Genomic DNA, 18,656 nt, shown 5'->3' with positions numbered 1-18,656 from the left:
AGCTTTTTTAAAGCTTCCTCGCAGCTTTTCTTCTGTACCCGCTAGAAACAGCTTTTTTTCTGCCAGCTAACTGGCAACACTGGCGGCAGGCGTCGCTACTCGCATTGTTATTGTCATCACTATTGCATTGACATTGTTGCTGAGCGTTGCTGCGTTTTAATTGTTTTTCCCTGCGTTTACTGCCGTTTAACTGTGTTGCGATATGAAAATCTACAAGCAGAAACTTCGCGACGTATGGCTGCAAATGGAGGAGTTCCGGGCCTGGTTGCGCCGCGACCCCGACGACTCCTACCGGGCGCACTGCCGCTTCTGCAAGTGCTGCGTGAACACCAAAATCAGCGATCTGCGAGCCCATGCGGCCACCAAGAAGCACATGAAGCACCTGGAGTACAAGCCCCACCTGGTGAGTAGCAAATCCTTGTTTTCCGCCAAACCCGCTCTTAACCGTAACTACCACTCCGCCTAGAAACCCTCGGAAGACACCCAGTTGAACAGGTCATCCGCCAGCGGCTCCAATGCCACCCCATACAAAGTGAAACAGAAGGCCCAGCCCAAAGCGCCCACAGTAAAGAAGGAGAAGCTGAGTGCCTCTGATCAGTCCGTCGACTACGAGCAGATCATCGAGAATCTCGCTCTCTACGAACCAGAGCAGGTAATGTTCTCCACTTGCTCCTTGACCGGCGGCGGCGAGCAGCGCCTGGAGGACGAGGTTGAGGGCGAGGGCGAGGTGTCCACCATCAGCATCATGGACGAGGACATGGTCAACAAGGCGGTGGCCAACGCCTTGCGCACCCAGAAGGACAGCTCCCAGATATTTGGGGACTTTGTGGCCGACCGCCTGCGCCAGCTGAACACCGACGCCTCCGAGTTCGCCAAGGACAAGATCATGAAGGTCATCCTGGAGGCAGCGTCTATCGATCGGGCCCCCACCTACAATTAATTCAAAACGCATATAATTAGTTTTTAGTCTTGACTAGAGTTTGAATAAAACATGAATTGTACAATTACGATATATTGAACATGCTATGTTTTATACTTTGCAATGGGATGTTTAATACTATTCAAGATCTTTGGGAGCAAAAACCATCCACTTCTGTATACCTATTTTCATTATAGAGACTCGCAAAGAAATTTGTAAAGCCAGATTTAATCAAAAGGATAGATAAATATATTTAAGCAAATATGTTACTTTCTAGCAACTGTACCTTTATTTGGAAATTTAAATACTTTACACTTTTAAAGTTACTATTTAAAAAGAGTTTTTTATTTATTTTTATTTCAGCCCGAAGGAGGATAAAGATAAATAGCGAAAACTTTTGTTCGGCAAGTTCATTGCCCATGCATTAGTTATTTAACAATACAGCATTTTACCCTTTTCGCTTTGATCATTAATCTCGCTTGCATTCTTCCTTTGGCCCATTTTTTTTGTCTCGGATCAAAGTTTTACTAGAAAGTAATTTAAACTTTTGCTTTTACTCTCCGACTGCCTGGTTAGATTTTACATTTTCCATTCAGCTCGAACTGAGGCGTTCGTTCCACTCAATAAACGCCAGACGCAAATTTTGTTTAACACTTTTTGCCTATTGGCGTTGTAAAATAAGAATAAAATGCGAAAAGATATTTGTAGATGGAAGTCGGGGTGGGTTTCGATTGTCTTTTGCATAAGCCGCTTAGGTGCTTACTTTGATTTCTGTGTTTTTCCGGACTCTCCCTCAATTGGGGAACTTTATGTGCCGAGCTGTAAACTCGAGTTTTATTTGATGTTAGTAAGTAATAGCAATGGCAAAATGCCAATGGAAATCAGCTTACATTTTTTATGCCAGACTATTTCAAATTTGATTGCCAGACAAGCAATTGGCTGCCCTTCTCGTTCAATAATTAAACGACTTTACCTGGTGGTTGCTCGGCTGCCGAAGGTAAAAGCCATGGACGTAAATCAAGCTGCCATAACTTCCTGCAAATATCGAAAGTCCATTAACAGTAAAACATGTTGGCTTCTAGCTAGGATGGCTGTTAGATGCACTGAAAGAAAACTGAAGTATCATGCTATGTTATTTTAAAGGGGTGCTTAAATGGGTGTTATTTTTTATAATTCCGGGGGATTTTGTTTTAGAGACAAGAAACTAATTAATAATGCTTGATTCGATAATATAGATGGGAGTTACTCCTCCTCATATCTACATATATTACAAATATAGTGCTTTATTATGTGTAGCTATGAATATATTATAGGTAACTAAGATTAAGGTCCAGCCAACTAAAGCGCCAGTTTTTAGAGCGTTCCCTCAAATTAAATTACGCTTATAAAATAAAATATATATGTTAAATAATATTGTGGACATTCATTAATTGTTATGATAAATTACTAAAGATATTTTCAGGATCTAAGAAGATTTGTTATTTATTGTTGTATATTCAAAAATATATTTTTGCCACCTGAAAAACTACTTGAAAGTATAGTAATATATTTTATATGATAGACCCATTAAATAACTTAATTTTATTACTTTTGTATTTGAGAGACATTTCTGAGAGATATTTCTGACACCCTGTACCAGGCTCCACATATGAATCGTCATTTTTTAGAGTGCTTCCCCACCCCGTTGCATGGTCTAGTTGTATTTTTAGCACCTGATAGTGGGACGGTGGGTGCGCTGGGGTGCACGTCCTGTCTGCATCTGATAAGAGCCGTCGAAAAACAGGTTTAATTAAAATACACACCCATTCGGCGCTTAGACGTCAGTGGCCATCGATGGGCTTGTTGATTTTTCAGGACAATCGAGGCGTAAGCATAACAAATACAAATGGGATAGGCGCACCTCACCCCTAGTTTTCCCACCCCCTCGAGTAGTTTTCCCATTGACAGTGGCGTCCTTGTTGTTTGTTTGCTTTGACATGTTGCTCAAATTGCAGATGAGTGTGCGTGTTTGCGAGTGCTAGTATTGCCAGCCTTTATTTGTGTTTGTGTTTGCCAAAGGATATTATTAACGCGCTGAGTTTCGGTGGCGGCTTAGGCAATCGATCAAATTAGTAAATTGTAATATCGAAATGGAGGGAAAAATTAAAATATTTATTTAATTAATAAATATTAAATATGGTTAGAGGAAATATGGCATTAAAGCCATAGTTCATCTAAATAATCTATTCTATCTAAATTTATCTAAACTTTCGTTATTCTTAAAAACTTAGTAGCTTTTTATTCATCCCACCCATTAAATAAAAGTACTTTTGGGAGCTTAAAAATAATTAGTTTTAAAAGTAAGTTTACACAAATCAACAAATACCTATTTTCACCTTGTAATAAATAAATTTAATTGTAATATATCTCCTTAATCATCCATTTTACAATCTCTACATTATTCTTCATCTCAGCATAGTCTTTCAACAAGAGTCTCCTGCTATGTATTTTAATCCACCACCTGAAATATCCCTTTTAAAATCTCTAGATTCTTCTGCTCTTCAGCATTACCTTTCAAAATGTGTCCCCAAATAACTGCCGCCGTCCGATGACCAACTAAAAATCCATTTTCATTAACTTCTTCCCTCTCCGGGGTCAAAAGTGTGATGAAAAGGCCCAAAGTGTCCAGGGCAGACGGATTGATGGGTTCGGTACAGTTGTCGCCAGCTTCGACATGCTCCAGTTTATTTTTATGCCTTTTCAGCAGTCCTGGGTCGTGTGGTAGGGCCTCACAGATTAACAGATTATGATCTGACATGAGTCGAAATGTTGTTAGAAAACTTCATTAGCAACATGTGTGTCCCAGATGTGAGGGGATGTGCGTCGATTCTTGTTGCGCTTCGGTGCGCAATTAAAGCAATAAAAGTGTGGACGACTGCACACTGAATGGCCCACAGACATGGACGGCCTCAGCCCATTCAATCCTCGGCATCAACTCAGGATGGACCCCTGCAAAAATCCCTACAAGTTCAGGAACTCTAAAAAAAATTGTCGAGTGGATACAGGGCAAAAATAATTGAGAAAGAATTTTCGTACTGCACGAATATTATAAAGCCACCGATTATATGCCCTACAAGCTGGGCAACAGATATAATATACATTTTTAGCATAATATTAAAGTGTTTTGATTGCAAGTAGGTAATTTTAAATTCAAGATAATTAAATGTTTATAGATTTTTCAAAGGTCTTACCTTCAATAATAATAATTTATGGAATAAAGGTGCAAATCCCTAAAAGAGTATTAAAAGGGCCTTAGTGTTTCATCCCCCAAGTTATTCGTTCGAATTTGTTGGGTTTATTTTGGTTGTTGTTGGGGAAACTCTTGGCCACTGTGTGATTGAGCCACGCCCCCATCCAACGAACCCCTGTCAGCTGCCCCCACTCGCTAATCCCCACTTTGGACGGCCGAAAGCCTATTTGAAACTTTATTTAATGCAATTTTCGTTTAAAAATGTGTGTGTTTACTTAATGGATAGCGTATTTAGTAGATTTCGGGCAACTGGCCCACCATAATGGGAATTAGAAATTAATTTTGTGACCGTGAGCCAACAGAGCAAACGGATACGATGATGCAGGAAAAGTCCGGAGAGTGAAAATCAACGAAAGCATGCGAAAGCATGGCACTTTCCCACTGCATTTCCATAGTCCCATTGCACTTTATTAAATGCACTCGCACAGCGAACGGATGGGGCATTATACATATAAGGTCAGGGAAGAGGACGAACGGACAGATGAACGGACAAACGGACGGACGGACAGAGACCAAGTGCGGTCACACTGTAAATTAAATATAAAATGTCCTGCGGACTGTCGCTCTTTATGCCATGCGGCTGGCCAACAACGATGTCGACATCGGTCAGCATTGCAGACCGGGCCGGGCCAGAAGTTTTCATTTCTCCACATTTTCGAAATGCTTTTCCCGATTCTGGGGGGCTATCAGGGACAACTAAAATGCAAAACAAAGGCAAAAGTTGACACACCAAAAATGTAAAAAAAAAACCCTAAAAGCCCGAAACAAAACTTTAAGCATGCGGATGCAACCGTTGGGCAGGAAAGTCCTGGGAAGTGGATACTCTGACGTACATACAAGTCGACTCACTTTGCCCATCAACAATTTCAAGTGCACTCGTTTTTATTCTCCTTTTTGCCTTTCATGTTGTAGTACGTAGCATAGAAAAACAACAGCAGCAGAGGCAGTGGCAAAAAACGTCACAAATGATGTCCAGGCGACCAATTAAACTAATAGGATTAAATTAAAGTATTACGCAAGTATTTTCCTCGTTTTCTGTGATTGGAAAGAATATTTGATTTCGATTTAAATAACATTCCTACTCATGATCGAGCCATAGGGCAACAATCCGGATTCACGGTGCGATTAGGGGATTGACATGGGGGAAAAAATTATATTAAGTGGTATACTACATTTGTGTGAGAAGACACACCACTACTAAATGCTAAATACGTTCCATTCACACCTTATACTACATTTGTGTGAGAAGACACACCACTACTAAATGCTAAATACGTTCCATTCACACCTTATTTTCTCTTAATCAAGCTTTTATTTAAATTACTAGACTGTTTAAAATTTATTTGTTTTTTAAATATATATATATATATACTTGTATTAATATTCCTAACTGGTTAATGAGGAATCTTTTGTAATAATTTAAATGAACTTAAGGTATTTTTAATGAGTTAAACTAATGTATGTTGAACTATGATAATATTATTGTAATAACAATAATTATTTAAAATTTACATATATTTTAGATGCATTCTTATGAAGGAAGTGAATGCAAAATCGTACCCGAATATAATAAATAGTTGTTAAATAAATAAAATAAAACCCTAACCTATATTTTAAGCCCATAATGCAATCTACAATTATGTGAGGTGTGCGACGAGGAATTCGCTTGATGTTTTCTGGTGAGAATAATTGTAACATACTTTTCGCAAGCAGGAGTCTCAAAGGCCACGGTCACGTTGGGCCAACCAGACAACGTGGCGTATACGTAGTCCGTGCTTTCAGCCGGGCTCTTGAGACGCCTTCCGCTCGACTGCATAGCATTTGAATCTGAAATATAATTTGCTTTATTATATGCACTCACTCGTCACAAATTGGCCGGCACAACAATAAAACGTGCTGCGAGCCCAGGATCAAAGTCCGGGGAAAAGGAATCAGAGTGCGTCTGGGGGAAAGTGCAGGCGTTGGATTTGATTGCAAGTTCCATGGCGTAGAAAGTAAAATGCCAAGTCACATATTAATATGCAGACGCCGTTGGCCGAGTCTCAACTTGGCCGTAAATCACCTGAGAAGCCGCAGGAAGGCAGGAGCTCAGGAGCTCGGCGGCTCGGAAGCTCTGAGCTCGGGACCACAGCTACGCAACAGCTGTTAATTTGCTACCAACTTCTCCTTTTGGCCGACGGACCGCAGCAAAAGTTCAAGTCAAAATGAAGATTTATTTGTCTGGCCGGCGGATGTAGTGGAGTCTCCATGATCACGTGTCTCATTGCAATTTCCGCAGTCGGATATTTGCCCAGTGCGGGTCGACAATGGAGTGGGAGTGGGAGTAGGGGCGGTCAGGGTCTGAGCCAACTTTGCTACTAATTTGTTGCACAAACTTCCACTTCACCCCATTTCTAGGGCCATTTCCATTCCCATTTCCATCCTTTCCCCCATTGGCAGATGCCCGAGTGCCAAGTCTCGATTTAATGGCACTTGAACTATGGTCTGAAGGCCTGAAACACGGAACCCCATTTTTTGTTCAAGTGCATGATATGTGGCAGCTAGAGATGCGAATTCTTTGAGGGTATGTATGGATATGTAAAAGTTAAAATTTAAAATTTCATTTTAAAAAGGTAGAGCTTAATTTTAAAATACTCACATTTCAATATTTGATCTTAACCTCCTTTGTTTTTTAAATTAAATTTTGACATATTAACTTAACTTATAAGTATGCCTATCATAAAATGACTAAATGTGAAATTTGTATTACAAAAATCGGTAAAAAAATAACTAGTATCCCTGTCTATCGTTTTGCTTCCATTCCTATTTCGACTATTTATGATATATGGACGCATTGTACGAGGATCCCCGTCCATCTGGCCGTCACCCACTCCATTTAGCCGACCCGCTCGTGCTTCATCATTCACATGTCTGTCTGGCGGCTTATGTTTTGTGTTAATGAACAAGTCCAGGGCTGCAACCGGAGCTGTCTAGCACTTGTCTGATGGTGCGGCTCCGGGTTCTGGACTCCCGACTCCGTGCTCCGGACTCCCGTTCGGCAGGGTCGTGTCTATTACGTACTAAATTATTGTGTGTCCATGTCCGGCCTGCCCATCTCTTTCGCCCCACATACCTACGTATATCCCTCTCCTCCTCCCTCCGGCTGGCTGTCAATTTGAGGATTGGACGGACAGACGAACGGACAAACGGACAGACCAACGGTCCGTCGTAGGCGACTTTTGACAGTCGTTGGTTCTGTTTGTCTGGTTGCCCAAAGTACGTGAGTGGTTCGTTTTAATTACGAATGACGGGCTACGAATTGAGTGTTGTCTTCTGCATTTTTAAAGGCCTCCAGAGTCAAAAGTTGAGGGGCGAAATGCTTACTGCGAATGCTTACCCCTAAATGCAGTCATAAATCTGTTTGCTTATCTGCTCAACGAGCTGAGTTGCGGGCTCCTTGCAATTTACGTTCCGGTTTTCCACGTCAGTTGTTCCCTAACGATCCTTTTCTCTATGGAGGCACTTTAAAGCCATGCGGCACTCCTTAAATAGGGAATATATTTTAGTCAATTTTAAACGATTTGCTACTAATTTGAAAATAATTCTGATCATATTTTTGCTAAAGATTAAGGAACGGTTTAAAGTTTTGAGAAGATTGAAATATTAAAATAATCAAATAATTATTAATGTAATCTTTGATATAATTCTATGTATTTTGAAGGCGAACAATAAATAAAAAAGTGTATATGTAATAAAATATTTTGTATAACATGGCATTCTTTTTTATGGTGATGCTTTGAATATTTTTATGAAATTTTACTTTCCTTTGTTGCCCCGTCAAATATGAGAAAGGGATTTACAATTTAATGAACTTTTGTGTGCTTTTTTAACACACGCTTGGCTGCACATAAAAGAGCTGCAAAAAAGGAAAAGAAAATTTGCGTGGCTCATTTGCGGGAGACATTCTTCAAGGGCAATATATACACGTATACGTAAAAATAAACTTTCTTATGTTTATTTTGATGTGTGGTGGCAAAAGGGCGTGAAATACGCCCAAAAAGAAGTCAAAAAAAGGAAAAGGGGCTGGAAAAGGGAAGGGATGAGCACTTTGCATAAAGTGTCATCCGTGAGCCGAAAAGGATCCGGCAAAGGTTTTATGTCAAATTGAAAGACAGGCCCAAAAAGCTCGGCTCGATTTCAATGCCAAAAAGCAACTAAAATTTGTGACACTCACACGAGTTACGCCCACGCACACACACGCACCGCACACGCATTTTGCATAAATTATGCGGTTGTCTGTGGTGGTGGGCAGGGCTCAAAATGCATGACCCGTTGTCGTTCTTGCACTGAGAGAAATTAATTGGGACATTTGTAGATGTTATTTATATATGACAATAAATGTAATCGATATTTAAGTAAATGCATAACAAAATATTTCTATATTATGAAAACTTTTGTATGGGATCGAAAATTATTAGTTCTTTATAGTTTTATTGACGTTATAAAATAGCTCATCATAGTATTTATATTAAAATATCATTTTTATTGGTTCGACTTTTTTTTATATTTTTTAGTTTCTTTTTGCTCTTTAACCATTTATTATATATTTATAAATACAATTTAAATAAATCAATAACTCGTAACTCTGAAATTATAAATATTAAATCATAATCACAATACGGAAACGTATCAATTTTAAATCAGTAATACTGACTTTCGAAATCACCCGTTTTTATTACCTTGCTAAGATGTGTTTTTATTTAACTTAAGTATTGTTTACAAAGCTTAGGGTAATTTTTAGTGAGACGTATAACATGTTTGTTAGCTCTGGTGATTTGAGCTCGAAATGGTTTCTGAAAAAGTTGAATGCTAAATACTTTTACAACTATTTTTCTGAGTGCACCTCTCCCGCACTGAATCATCATGGCAACAGGAATCAGGCTCTAAATAATTTAGCAACCGAGCGGACAATAAAATTCGAGCCCAAATGTCATACGCATGCATTTGCATATGATTTAGTCTGGATCGGGAGAGCAGGATCTGTATCCGTATCCGAGTCGGATTCGGAATCAGCATTAGAATCAGGAGCAGGCGGGAAAACGGCCATCGGCAGACGGAATGCAACTGCATGGCTAAATGGTAAATACAACACAAGTGACCGGCCCAAAAACCCTTCTGTGAAATTGATGCCAGCGGCAAATCATCTTCGTCCCTGCGATTGCCTGTGTTTGTGCTTTGTGCGAGGACACATTTATAGCATAATTTGTAAATGTTCGGTGTGGGCACATACATAGATACATGTGCAAACACACTCGAACCCGGGCTCAAAGTGCGTTAAATGCAAATGTGTGTGCAATTTGTAGGGGATATTGCATTTCCCACTTTCCACTTGCGGCTGCTCGTTTGTAATTTGTTTAGAAATTATATTTGATGATTTGCAAATTTGCTGGCTGGCTGCCTAGCTGGCCAGCTTGAATTGGAATAGGGCAAGGTGTGGGTGTGGGTGTGGCCTGGAGCCTTCAACCTGCAGGAGTGTTCATTAGCCCGGTCAGCAGATGGCGGCATTCAGCAGGAGCAGACAATGGCAGCCAAAAGGCAAATTGCTGGGCAATGCTGAAATATAATGCAATTATGCTGCTGCCGGTGTCCGTGTGAATTTGCGCTTGTGGTCGTGTTGATCCCTTTAAACAATAAACTATTTAAGCCCAAGCGCACAACTGGCGGCCATGGAAACTGTGTCGTCTGTGGGTAAAAACGATTTGTATTAATTGTTAAATTGATATCCGGCTTATATGCACGTGCTGCGGATGAGTTGCTGAATTAAAGCTTTTTAAAGACTGACAAATATTAAATTAAGTTCGCTTTTTTATATGATTTTAAATAATATAATTTGGTTTTTTTAATAGAGAGAAATGTTGGGGAACACCTTTTGAACGTTGAATTTGGGGTCTTCATAGCATAGCATGTTCATAGAAAATGGCACCTCTTTCCGCACCCACTTATACATATCTGACAGAATTCAATCCCGTGCCAATGCCATGTATCCTTGTTTATTCCCTCAGAGGATTCCAACACCTTTAATGCATAGCACAACGATCTATGTATTAGCATAAAACTCGAATATAGACAACATATAGGGTCAGAAAGGTATGGAAATGGCCCCTCCTTCCTTCCCCGTTCACCGACATCCGGATATAACGAAAAATTCCAGTCTGTCTGCATACTTGATACTTTGATCAATTCAGAAATGCCGAAGAGCAGGGGGTTTGTTTTGGCCAAACAAGAAGAGTGTAAGCGACGATGCCAATCAGTTGGTGCACACGACAGAAGTGGAAACCTCATCAACCGACGCCCTGTCCCTTGGCAATGCTAATGTCCAGCACATAAGCGTTATTATGTGGCCGCCTCCTTGCCGTCCACCCAAAACCAGCCATAAAGGGGCGTCCCTCTCCAGATTCGCATGCAGTAATCTAATCATCATCAGGAGCATCATCCGCACAGCCAACGACCCATCCTCGTGGCCAGTGCAACATATTGACCGGCACTTGTTTGCTTTTTTATTATTGCCTCGGCCACCCAGTGTATCTGTATCTGGTCCACCCATCTGTGGATAAATTTATGCACATTATTTGTCCTGCTTGGCATGTCGCGTTGATTTTTGCGCAATCCTTTTGCACATTTCCAAATGCCATTTGTATGCAAACTAAGTGCGCTTTATGCCTCCATGGTCATCGTCCCGGCCAGTCCCCATGCCAGTCTTCATCATCATGATGATTTTGGACTTTGGATGCCAAAGCAAGACATCAAAATGCAACAGGAACGGAGAAAGAGTGCCAGGGAAATTGGGTAGAAATTGGTTGGGGGAAGGGATTTGTGGATTTATGGCAAATCATGATTTATCTCTATGTAGGATTCGGTAAACCTGAGTGTGTGTCTGCCTCGATGGAAATCGAAGACGGCAATGCGACATTTTTAAATACCTCTTGTTCCTCTGTAAGAGGCTCAAACGTTAAGCCATTATATTTTTTGTTTATTACAAGATGTAGGTAAAATTATAAATTCATTGGACGCATAGCTAATGAATAATCTCCCCCATGAAATATCTCGATTACAGATTTTTTTGAAAATTGAAGAACTATAGTTAACTCAACGATTATTAACATTAATTTGGGCATGCTTAAAGTTAATATGATTAACATCATATTACATATTTATTGCTTCTTTTTTAAAAAGTTTAAGTTAAATTAAGGAATGTAATTTGTTTTTATATTGAATCAATCTAAAAGTGATTAGTACTGGTCGGCTCATTTCACAAACTATTTTTACCATTTATAAACAGATTAAGCATAGATTTACCTAGTTATGGTATATAGTTTTATAGTTATAATGTCTTTATAAGCTGAAACTGGATTGTAGTTATAGCAATGATATTTGGATGGCAGGTGGTTCTCGGCATCTGCCTCATGTGGCAAGTGGTAAGCCTCGTAGATTCATTTTGCGTCTGCATAAATGAGAGTCCTAATTTTTTGCCTAGTCGGAGGCGCAGATAGTTTACAAGTTTAATAAAATAGAGTGTGAGGGAAATCCGGCGCGAGTGACCAACATTTCCTGCCATGTGAAGGCTATCAATTGGACTATGGCGGTGGCGAACATGGACTGCTATTTGCTTGTACCAGTGATTAAGCCAATGGTAGGTAGGTGCTCGACTACTGAATCTGAATCTGATCAGCATTTTCTTTTCCAGATTCGAATGCAGATCTTAAGGAAGGATTATAGCAACCAGTTCCAGCCTTTTCTTGTTGACGTGAGCATAGGCCTTTGTGATGTAGTAGAAAGAAAGAGCTATTTTTCCTATGCCGTTATGGTTTGGAAGATGTTACAGCGATACACCAATATAAACCACACCTGCCCCTATTCGGTATGCCTTCCCTTGATGATTACCATCATTGGTCAATACTTATTTTTTATTTTAGGGTCAGAGTTCAGCACACAATGCATATCTGGGAACTGATCTATTTCCACCATTTCCACTTGGTTACTTCCAATTCCGTTTTACATTTTCGGATTCCAATTCTACGAATAACGCCTATCTGGGGACTGTAAAATGTTTTATTCAAGTCATGGAACCAATCAAAAGCAAAAAAAAACACATTGAAGAAAATGTAAGAGTACAAGTAAATAAAAGCATGCTCTTGTCATAGTTTCGTATAAGCATGTTGAATTAAATAAAAAAATCGTAATTTTATGTTATTTCAAAGATTATAAATCTTTTGGTTAACTTTATTACACATATTTAAAAATAAAAATGAAAAATATTAAAACAGAAAGTGAAATGTTTGCACTTATTACGGTCATTTTTTGATCAATCGGCTATGTAACCATTGTAACGTTTGATAATATGTTTTTAATTGTTAAGAAAACATTAGTTACATCACCGTTGCGTTATAGGCTTTATTTATAGCTCTATTCCCACAAAAAGCATATGGCTGGGTGCCAATTATGATTTCCATTATGTTTTTATATAGCCTTTTATTATTTTTTCCATTTCCCAATTGCAGTCGCCTCCGCTGTGGGTTAAGATCTGCGCTCTCTGGCAGATGCACAGGTTCCCAGCTCGTTGCAAATCCCTTCTTTTTACGCATATTTTTAATGCGGTGTGTGTGAGTTTGGCAAAAAGTAAAATTTGCATATTTGATTAATTTGTTTGGCATTTTGAGGCCACTTTATATTCATGAATTTGCAAATTAGACGGCGTCAGGAGCTCTCGGGCATAAATGTGTTTTCGCATCGTTAAAAAGTTTGGAGCAGCTTGGCTGTCCAACCGTATTGGTAGCTTGTCTCGGGGGAGCTTCTTGCAAAAAATGGAGAAAATTGTGACTGACTTTCAGGCGATAAATGAAGCGAAACTTTTTCGATAATTGCTGGTAATTCTTGTGTGGCTGCGAAACAAGTTTTCTCCCCCATTTTCCTGCAACAGCTGCGGGCAAAGTTAAACAAATAATAAAGTTTTTAATTATAAGCAATGGCAGGCAGGGCAGAAAGTTTATTTTCTTGATCGTATCGAAGACTTTTCCAACTTCCCCGCCCTCGGGCAACTTTGTCATGTGTGGGCGGAAAATGGAAGTCAATGAAATTAGTGCCGGCAGCACAAACACACACGCAGCTGCGAACCGGAAGTGTTAGTTTCTGTGACATTTGCATGACCCCTCTCCCCTCTGCTCAACCGTCCTCCGATCGCCCGCAGCGAAGTATGCAATAAAAAGTTGGCCAGAAACTTATTGGTTTGCCTGAAATAATCAAGAAGCGGAAACTCAAACAATTTGCGGTGCGACTGAAAGTGCAGCTCAAGGTTTATCCCCAAGACTTCCCATTTCCCCCCTTGCCATTGGTCATTGACTTTGGGGCTTTTGGCTGTGCGTGAGTGGAAAAGTTGGTGGCCCCTCCAACAATGTAGCGCAGGACTCAGGTACAAATTCAATAGATTTACTAAGGGGTTTTCCTTGAATACAGAGAGTAGCCAAGGGCGTTATATAAATTTGGCTAAGACATGGTTCAAATATTGAATTTATAAATTGTTAAAGAAATATAAAAATTAAAATGTAATACAGTATAGGAGAATAAATTACCCACGTTCAGGACGCTTTTATTTTTTCTTTATTTAATAACTTATTGTCTAATGAAGTACAATCTTTTAAAAGAAATGTTGTTTAATCCAGATATGACTATACTATAGGACACTATAGGAACCTACTTCTTTTCCTCCACAGCCTGTTCCTTCTCTGTCACAATCTTGGCTACCCACTCGTCCCACTCCTTCTTCCACTTCTCCATGGCCTCCGCCTTGCCCTCGTCCCTCAAGGAGCTGTATCTTATGGAGTTCTTGGCTGTCCGCTTGAGGAACTTCAGATCGGCCTTCATGGGTGCGATGCCCAGGAAGGCCATGTAAAAGTCGTGGGACAGGGGAGCCGCTCGCCAGAAGGCCGGATTGCCGGAGGAGATCACCATGGGCACGTTCTCGGCTATCAGCGTGGCCGCCGGATGGTTGCGGTAGTCGGAGCCCAGCTGGAGCACTTGGTTGGACACTGGGCACACCTCCAGGGCGATGTTCAGGTACTTGGCCAGCCGCATCAGGATCGGGTGCTTGGTGATGGTGTAGCCGTGGCTGATTCTCTTGGTGCCCAGCACGATGGCGTCCAGCAGGTTCTGGTCCACGTGCGACCCGTACCAGTTGGTCTGGCCGGCGTGGAAGTAGAAGTGGATGTGATCGGGTAGCTTGAGCAGCTCCTCGGCGAACTTGCTCAACGGATGGCCCTTGTCCTCCTGGCCCACCAGGTCGAAGCCAATCACAAAGCCCGGAAACTCTTTCTGAAAAGGGAGAGAAATCACAAAGTCATAAGTTAGGTCTGGCATTTCTCCTTTAATTCGCTTAACAAATTTGTAATGAATCAGAAACTAAATTGAAACTTAAGTCTATGATAATTTAATGGAAATATTAGGCAGATATTTAGCCAAAACGCACATGCCTAGGAATTCAATTTCACTTTGTCAAGGGATTAAATAAGGTTACTGACGCGTTAAGTCACTATTAGTGACCAAATTGCTCTCCACCATTTAGGGCCATTTGTTATCTGAACCGAAACAGGCACCTTGCCTTGGCATTGATGTCCTTGTTTTGGATTAGTTAAATGCTGTTAGCTCATATGAGCAGAATGACACAATCATTTTAAGCCAAGCCATCGCAAAACCTTATAGGTAATTAATGTATGCTATTAAACGGTAGCTACCTCCATTGCAAAAATTTATAATTTTTAACTTTGACAACTTACATTCAGCTCGGTGCACTCCCTGACATATTCGCCCACCACTTCCGGCTGGACATGTCGAATGGGGGCATATATCAGCTTGGAATCGATGAATCCCGGGTGCTCCTTCTTGAATCGCTCGAGGGTGTCCTTGTAGATCTGCACAGTTTCGCGCTTGGGCAATCGGCTGCCATCCAGACAGTAGAGCTGAGGGACCACGGATCTCACCTCCAGATACTGAACTCCGTCGGCATAGAACTCCTTGAGGGCATTGTAGTAGTAGTCGCCCCATAGGGGGGCGTACTGTAGCAGGCCGTCCAGCAGGTCGAAGATGCCCATCATGTGACGCCAGGCGTGGGCATTGGTTGTGAAGCTGGCCAGGGGGTACATGCTGAGGCGGACCCGGAGGTACTTCCTCAGGTTTTCCTCTCCACGCAGCTCGCGAAGCTTCTCCATGGGCTGCCACTCGCCATCCTTGTGGCGTATGTCCTTGGGCTTCTCCTTGGCGAACCGGAACTCCACCACTCGGCAGCCCTTTTGGGTGGTGCAGACCCACAGGTTCTCCCTGTAGGTCATCTCGATCACCGATCGCGAACTGCACATGGAGGTGTCGTGCGTCTTGAGGGCCGCTCCCTTTGGCATTTTCCGCAGGATCTGAAAGAGCGGCGACTGCTTGACCGTGTGCAGCACCTGGAAGATGTGGTGACCCGGCGCGAACTTCGAGGGGTCCAGGATGCCCTTCTCGTACTCCCGCTTCTTCTCCCTCATGATCAGCTCGTTGGCGGAGCGCTCCGGCTGGGTCAGCTGGATGTCGTTGCCCACGCCGGAGTAGCGCTCGAAGGAGTTGACGATCTCGCGCAGAATGCGATAGTCCTGGGGCGTGCTCCTGCGCAGATTGGTGGAGCCCAGCATCTCCAGAAGGGTCATCTCGGTGAGGTGTGGGTGCAGAAAGCGGGCGGCTGTGGGCATGGCAAGCTTCGCCAATCCAGCACGGAAGCCCCTCCGCCCCAACTGCACCGCCATTTGTTCTTCTTTTGAATTTTTAAACAAATATTTTTACATTTTTTTTTGAAATTTTGAGTTGAAAGGCAGAAAGTTAGAAAAATCGAGAGATACAAGATTTTACAAGTCGAAGCTTTGTTCAATGGAACATTTTATTTATTCTATATTTTACATATAAAAGATACAGCTAACTTAAAAACTTGTGTAAAACTTATAAATATGACGTACATTACTCAAACTTTAGTATGCATTGTTTTAAGACTCCTCAACTTAAAGTGGAATATTTGACATACCTTCCTCCTTCCTGGACTATTTAATTACCATTTTGTTTTCAGCAAATGAAGTCCTTGAGAAACCCTAAAAGGCATTGGCCAATGCTAACTGATCCTTTTAAGCAATTTGCAGGGAGTTTCTTTGAGCGAACTTGCGATTTGCATTCCAGACGCTGTTTCCCGGCATCATCTCCTTGTCAATGGGGCCTCAAACCCATGGATTACAAGATGTCCAAGGGCCCACACACACAGGCACACACTCAGCTACTGGCTAACACACACTCCGACTCTATCCCTGTTGCAAAGATTTATCTAACGAACTAAATGGAGGCGAACTGAACTCTGCGCCTCACTTGGTTACAGAATATATACAACATTCTGCTTAAGTGTTTTTTCAGCAGCATTACTTTGCTCTCACACACGTACACGCAGAGAAAAGTATCCGTGGGATACGTCCTTTCGTCCTTTTCAGTATCTGTGTGTATGTGTGTGCGCAGTGAGCCCAGAATTTCCCGACTTGCCCTCGGGCCCATGAAACTTTTCAAGTGTTAACGAGTTTTGTTGCACACATGTGTCGATTGCATACGTAGTGCACTTAACTCGCAAACTTGAACGACATTTAAGCATTTTACCCCAATTGTTGCTGCTGTTTTTGTTGCTCCTCGGTTGTTGTGCTTGTTGTATCTGTCACTCAGCAACAACAACTACAAAGAGACAGCCAGGCGAAAAGAGTTCGGCAAGTGGCAAACTGATATGCCTGTTGTTGTTTGCCGGAGAAAGGAAATTTGATTTTGTGCAAAAACAATTTGCATCTTAATTGTGTGCCACATGCCGAAAGTTGGAAAATCGGAAAAAGCAGCCAAAAGGGCTGGGGAAAAAGAAGAAAAACCGATAAACACTGGCTACAGTATGGGTTGCAAATGCCTCTTTAATTACTGTTGATCACTTTCGTCCGACAGAGTAACCAAAAAATGTTTTCAAATTAAGCAAGCTGCAGTAAACTAAAATTATTTCTGGTTTATTGTATTGGCATTTTGTGGGCAATCAAAAGTTGACCTGGATTTCCTTGGATTTATGTTGTCTGATGTCTGGCTGAAAAAAAGAAAAATAAATTTATCAATGCAAAATTTGACCTACAGTTACTTTTATTTATTGCTTCTATCTGTTGAAAGATTTCTTCACTGGCTTAAAAATCATTGTATTCGGTAATAAAATACAATTTCTCAAAACCTTAAAGTTCGTATGAATCTGAATTCAAATGTTCTTGGATAATTCAATTTGTAAACAAGACAATCGAATTGAAATGCAAATCAAAATGAACTCGAGATGAGAAATCTTCCTCTAGCACTTTGCATTATGTGTCAGATATTTGCCAGGCATTTCTTAAATTTTGGGTGCTCATTTTCTAGAACGGTATGTATTCTTTCATAAAAATACCCACAATTTCGCAGCGTTGCTGGCAATTCAAATCGAGCTGCTCTACAGCCGAAAATATGTTCATTTTCTACATCTGCAGCCCGTTTTCAGTTTCCATTGTCTGACAGGACCACGCCCACCGCCTCCACCCGCAAAAACACTCACACGCCCCGTAGGAGGCGTCGTTTTAACATCTCTTTTTCCATCTTTTCCTTCTGCGTGTGCGTTTTTCTTTTTTTCTGCAGTTACAAATTATGCTCATATAAATTTTTATAAAACATTTCTGCCGTTGCCATTTTATTTTATGTTTCTTTTTGTTACAACTGCGTCTCACACCCACCAGCCACACCATACGTATAGATACAGATACACCCCTCTCGCTGGGTTACGGGGCCTGGGAAAAGTAGGCAACGAATGCCTTTTCAGTTCAGTTCCTTTTAGCTCGCCCAGTTTTTCCATTGGGGGTCTGTCTGCTGCAAAAATGAAGAGCAATTCACACTTGAAAAGTTCCAACATGCGTTTTTAAGTTGCCCCAAACAACTATTATATGGATCCCTTCCTTCTGCCGCAAGAGTCTGCTCTTTTTTCTTTTTTTTTTTTTGGGGCCAGCTGAACCTCTGAATATTAAGCAAAATGTGTGGGAATATGACGCAGTTCTCGGGACCATAAAAAAGGGTTCGGTGGTCCGCTGGCCTGTTTATTTGCCTAAGCTGACTAATTTAATATGCATAAATGCCGGCACATGTTTCATAAATGGCATCCTGAATCGGCACCCTAGCCGAAAATGGCTTCATTATCGGACCCGGCTTCGACCTAATGGCTCCCCGAGCAACTCAGCAAGATAATGTATTGTGCTATTAATGCTCTTTACTTAACAAGTTTGTACGGACAATACCTTATTTGGCTTAATATGAATTAAAGTGGTTTACTTGAAGATGTAAAATCACATTAAGATCTGAGTGAAATAAGCTTAAAAG

General features: G+C 41.1%; 2 protein-coding genes across 2 annotated transcripts; one reads left to right on the top strand and one right to left on the bottom strand.

Annotated features, from left to right (window-relative positions):
* The first annotated feature begins 104 nt into the window (after nucleotides 1-104).
* On the top strand, nucleotides 105-1,019 carry LOC108022213 (uncharacterized). The gene is made up of 2 exons (XM_017091066.3): nucleotides 105-403; nucleotides 467-1,019. Exons 1-2 carry the CDS (start codon nucleotides 203-205, stop codon nucleotides 938-940), a joined length of 675 nt encoding a protein of 224 aa, XP_016946555.1. The 5' UTR covers nucleotides 105-202; the 3' UTR covers nucleotides 941-1,019.
* A 12,804-nt stretch (nucleotides 1,020-13,823) lies between these two features.
* On the bottom strand, nucleotides 13,824-16,107 carry LOC108022242 (adenosine deaminase 2). The gene is made up of 2 exons (XM_017091100.3): nucleotides 15,014-16,107; nucleotides 13,824-14,552 (listed from the first exon to the last, which is right to left on the bottom strand). Exons 1-2 carry the CDS (start codon nucleotides 16,010-16,012, stop codon nucleotides 13,935-13,937), a joined length of 1,617 nt encoding a protein of 538 aa, XP_016946589.1. The 5' UTR covers nucleotides 16,013-16,107; the 3' UTR covers nucleotides 13,824-13,934.
* Nucleotides 16,108-18,656: the final 2,549 nt, after the last annotated feature.

This window comes from Drosophila biarmipes, chromosome 2R (genome assembly GCF_025231255.1).
Source record: "Drosophila biarmipes strain raj3 chromosome 2R, RU_DBia_V1.1, whole genome shotgun sequence".
Taxonomy (NCBI): domain Eukaryota; kingdom Metazoa; phylum Arthropoda; class Insecta; order Diptera; family Drosophilidae; genus Drosophila; species Drosophila biarmipes.
This window is presented reverse-complemented; position numbering and strand designations above follow the sequence as displayed.

Coding starts and splice junctions, on each gene's coding strand:
- LOC108022213 (XM_017091066.3), top strand. CDS start 203: ATGAAAATCTACAAGCAGAAACTTCGCGACGTATGGCTGCAAATGGAG. Junction 404..466: donor TGGAGTACAAGCCCCACCTG/GTGAGTAGCAAA, acceptor CACTCCGCCTAG/AAACCCTCGGAAGACACCCA.
- LOC108022242 (XM_017091100.3), bottom strand. CDS start 16,012: ATGGCGGTGCAGTTGGGGCGGAGGGGCTTCCGTGCTGGATTGGCGAAG. Junction 14,553..15,013: donor GGGAGTGCACCGAGCTGAAT/GTAAGTTGTCAA, acceptor CTCCCTTTTCAG/AAAGAGTTTCCGGGCTTTGT.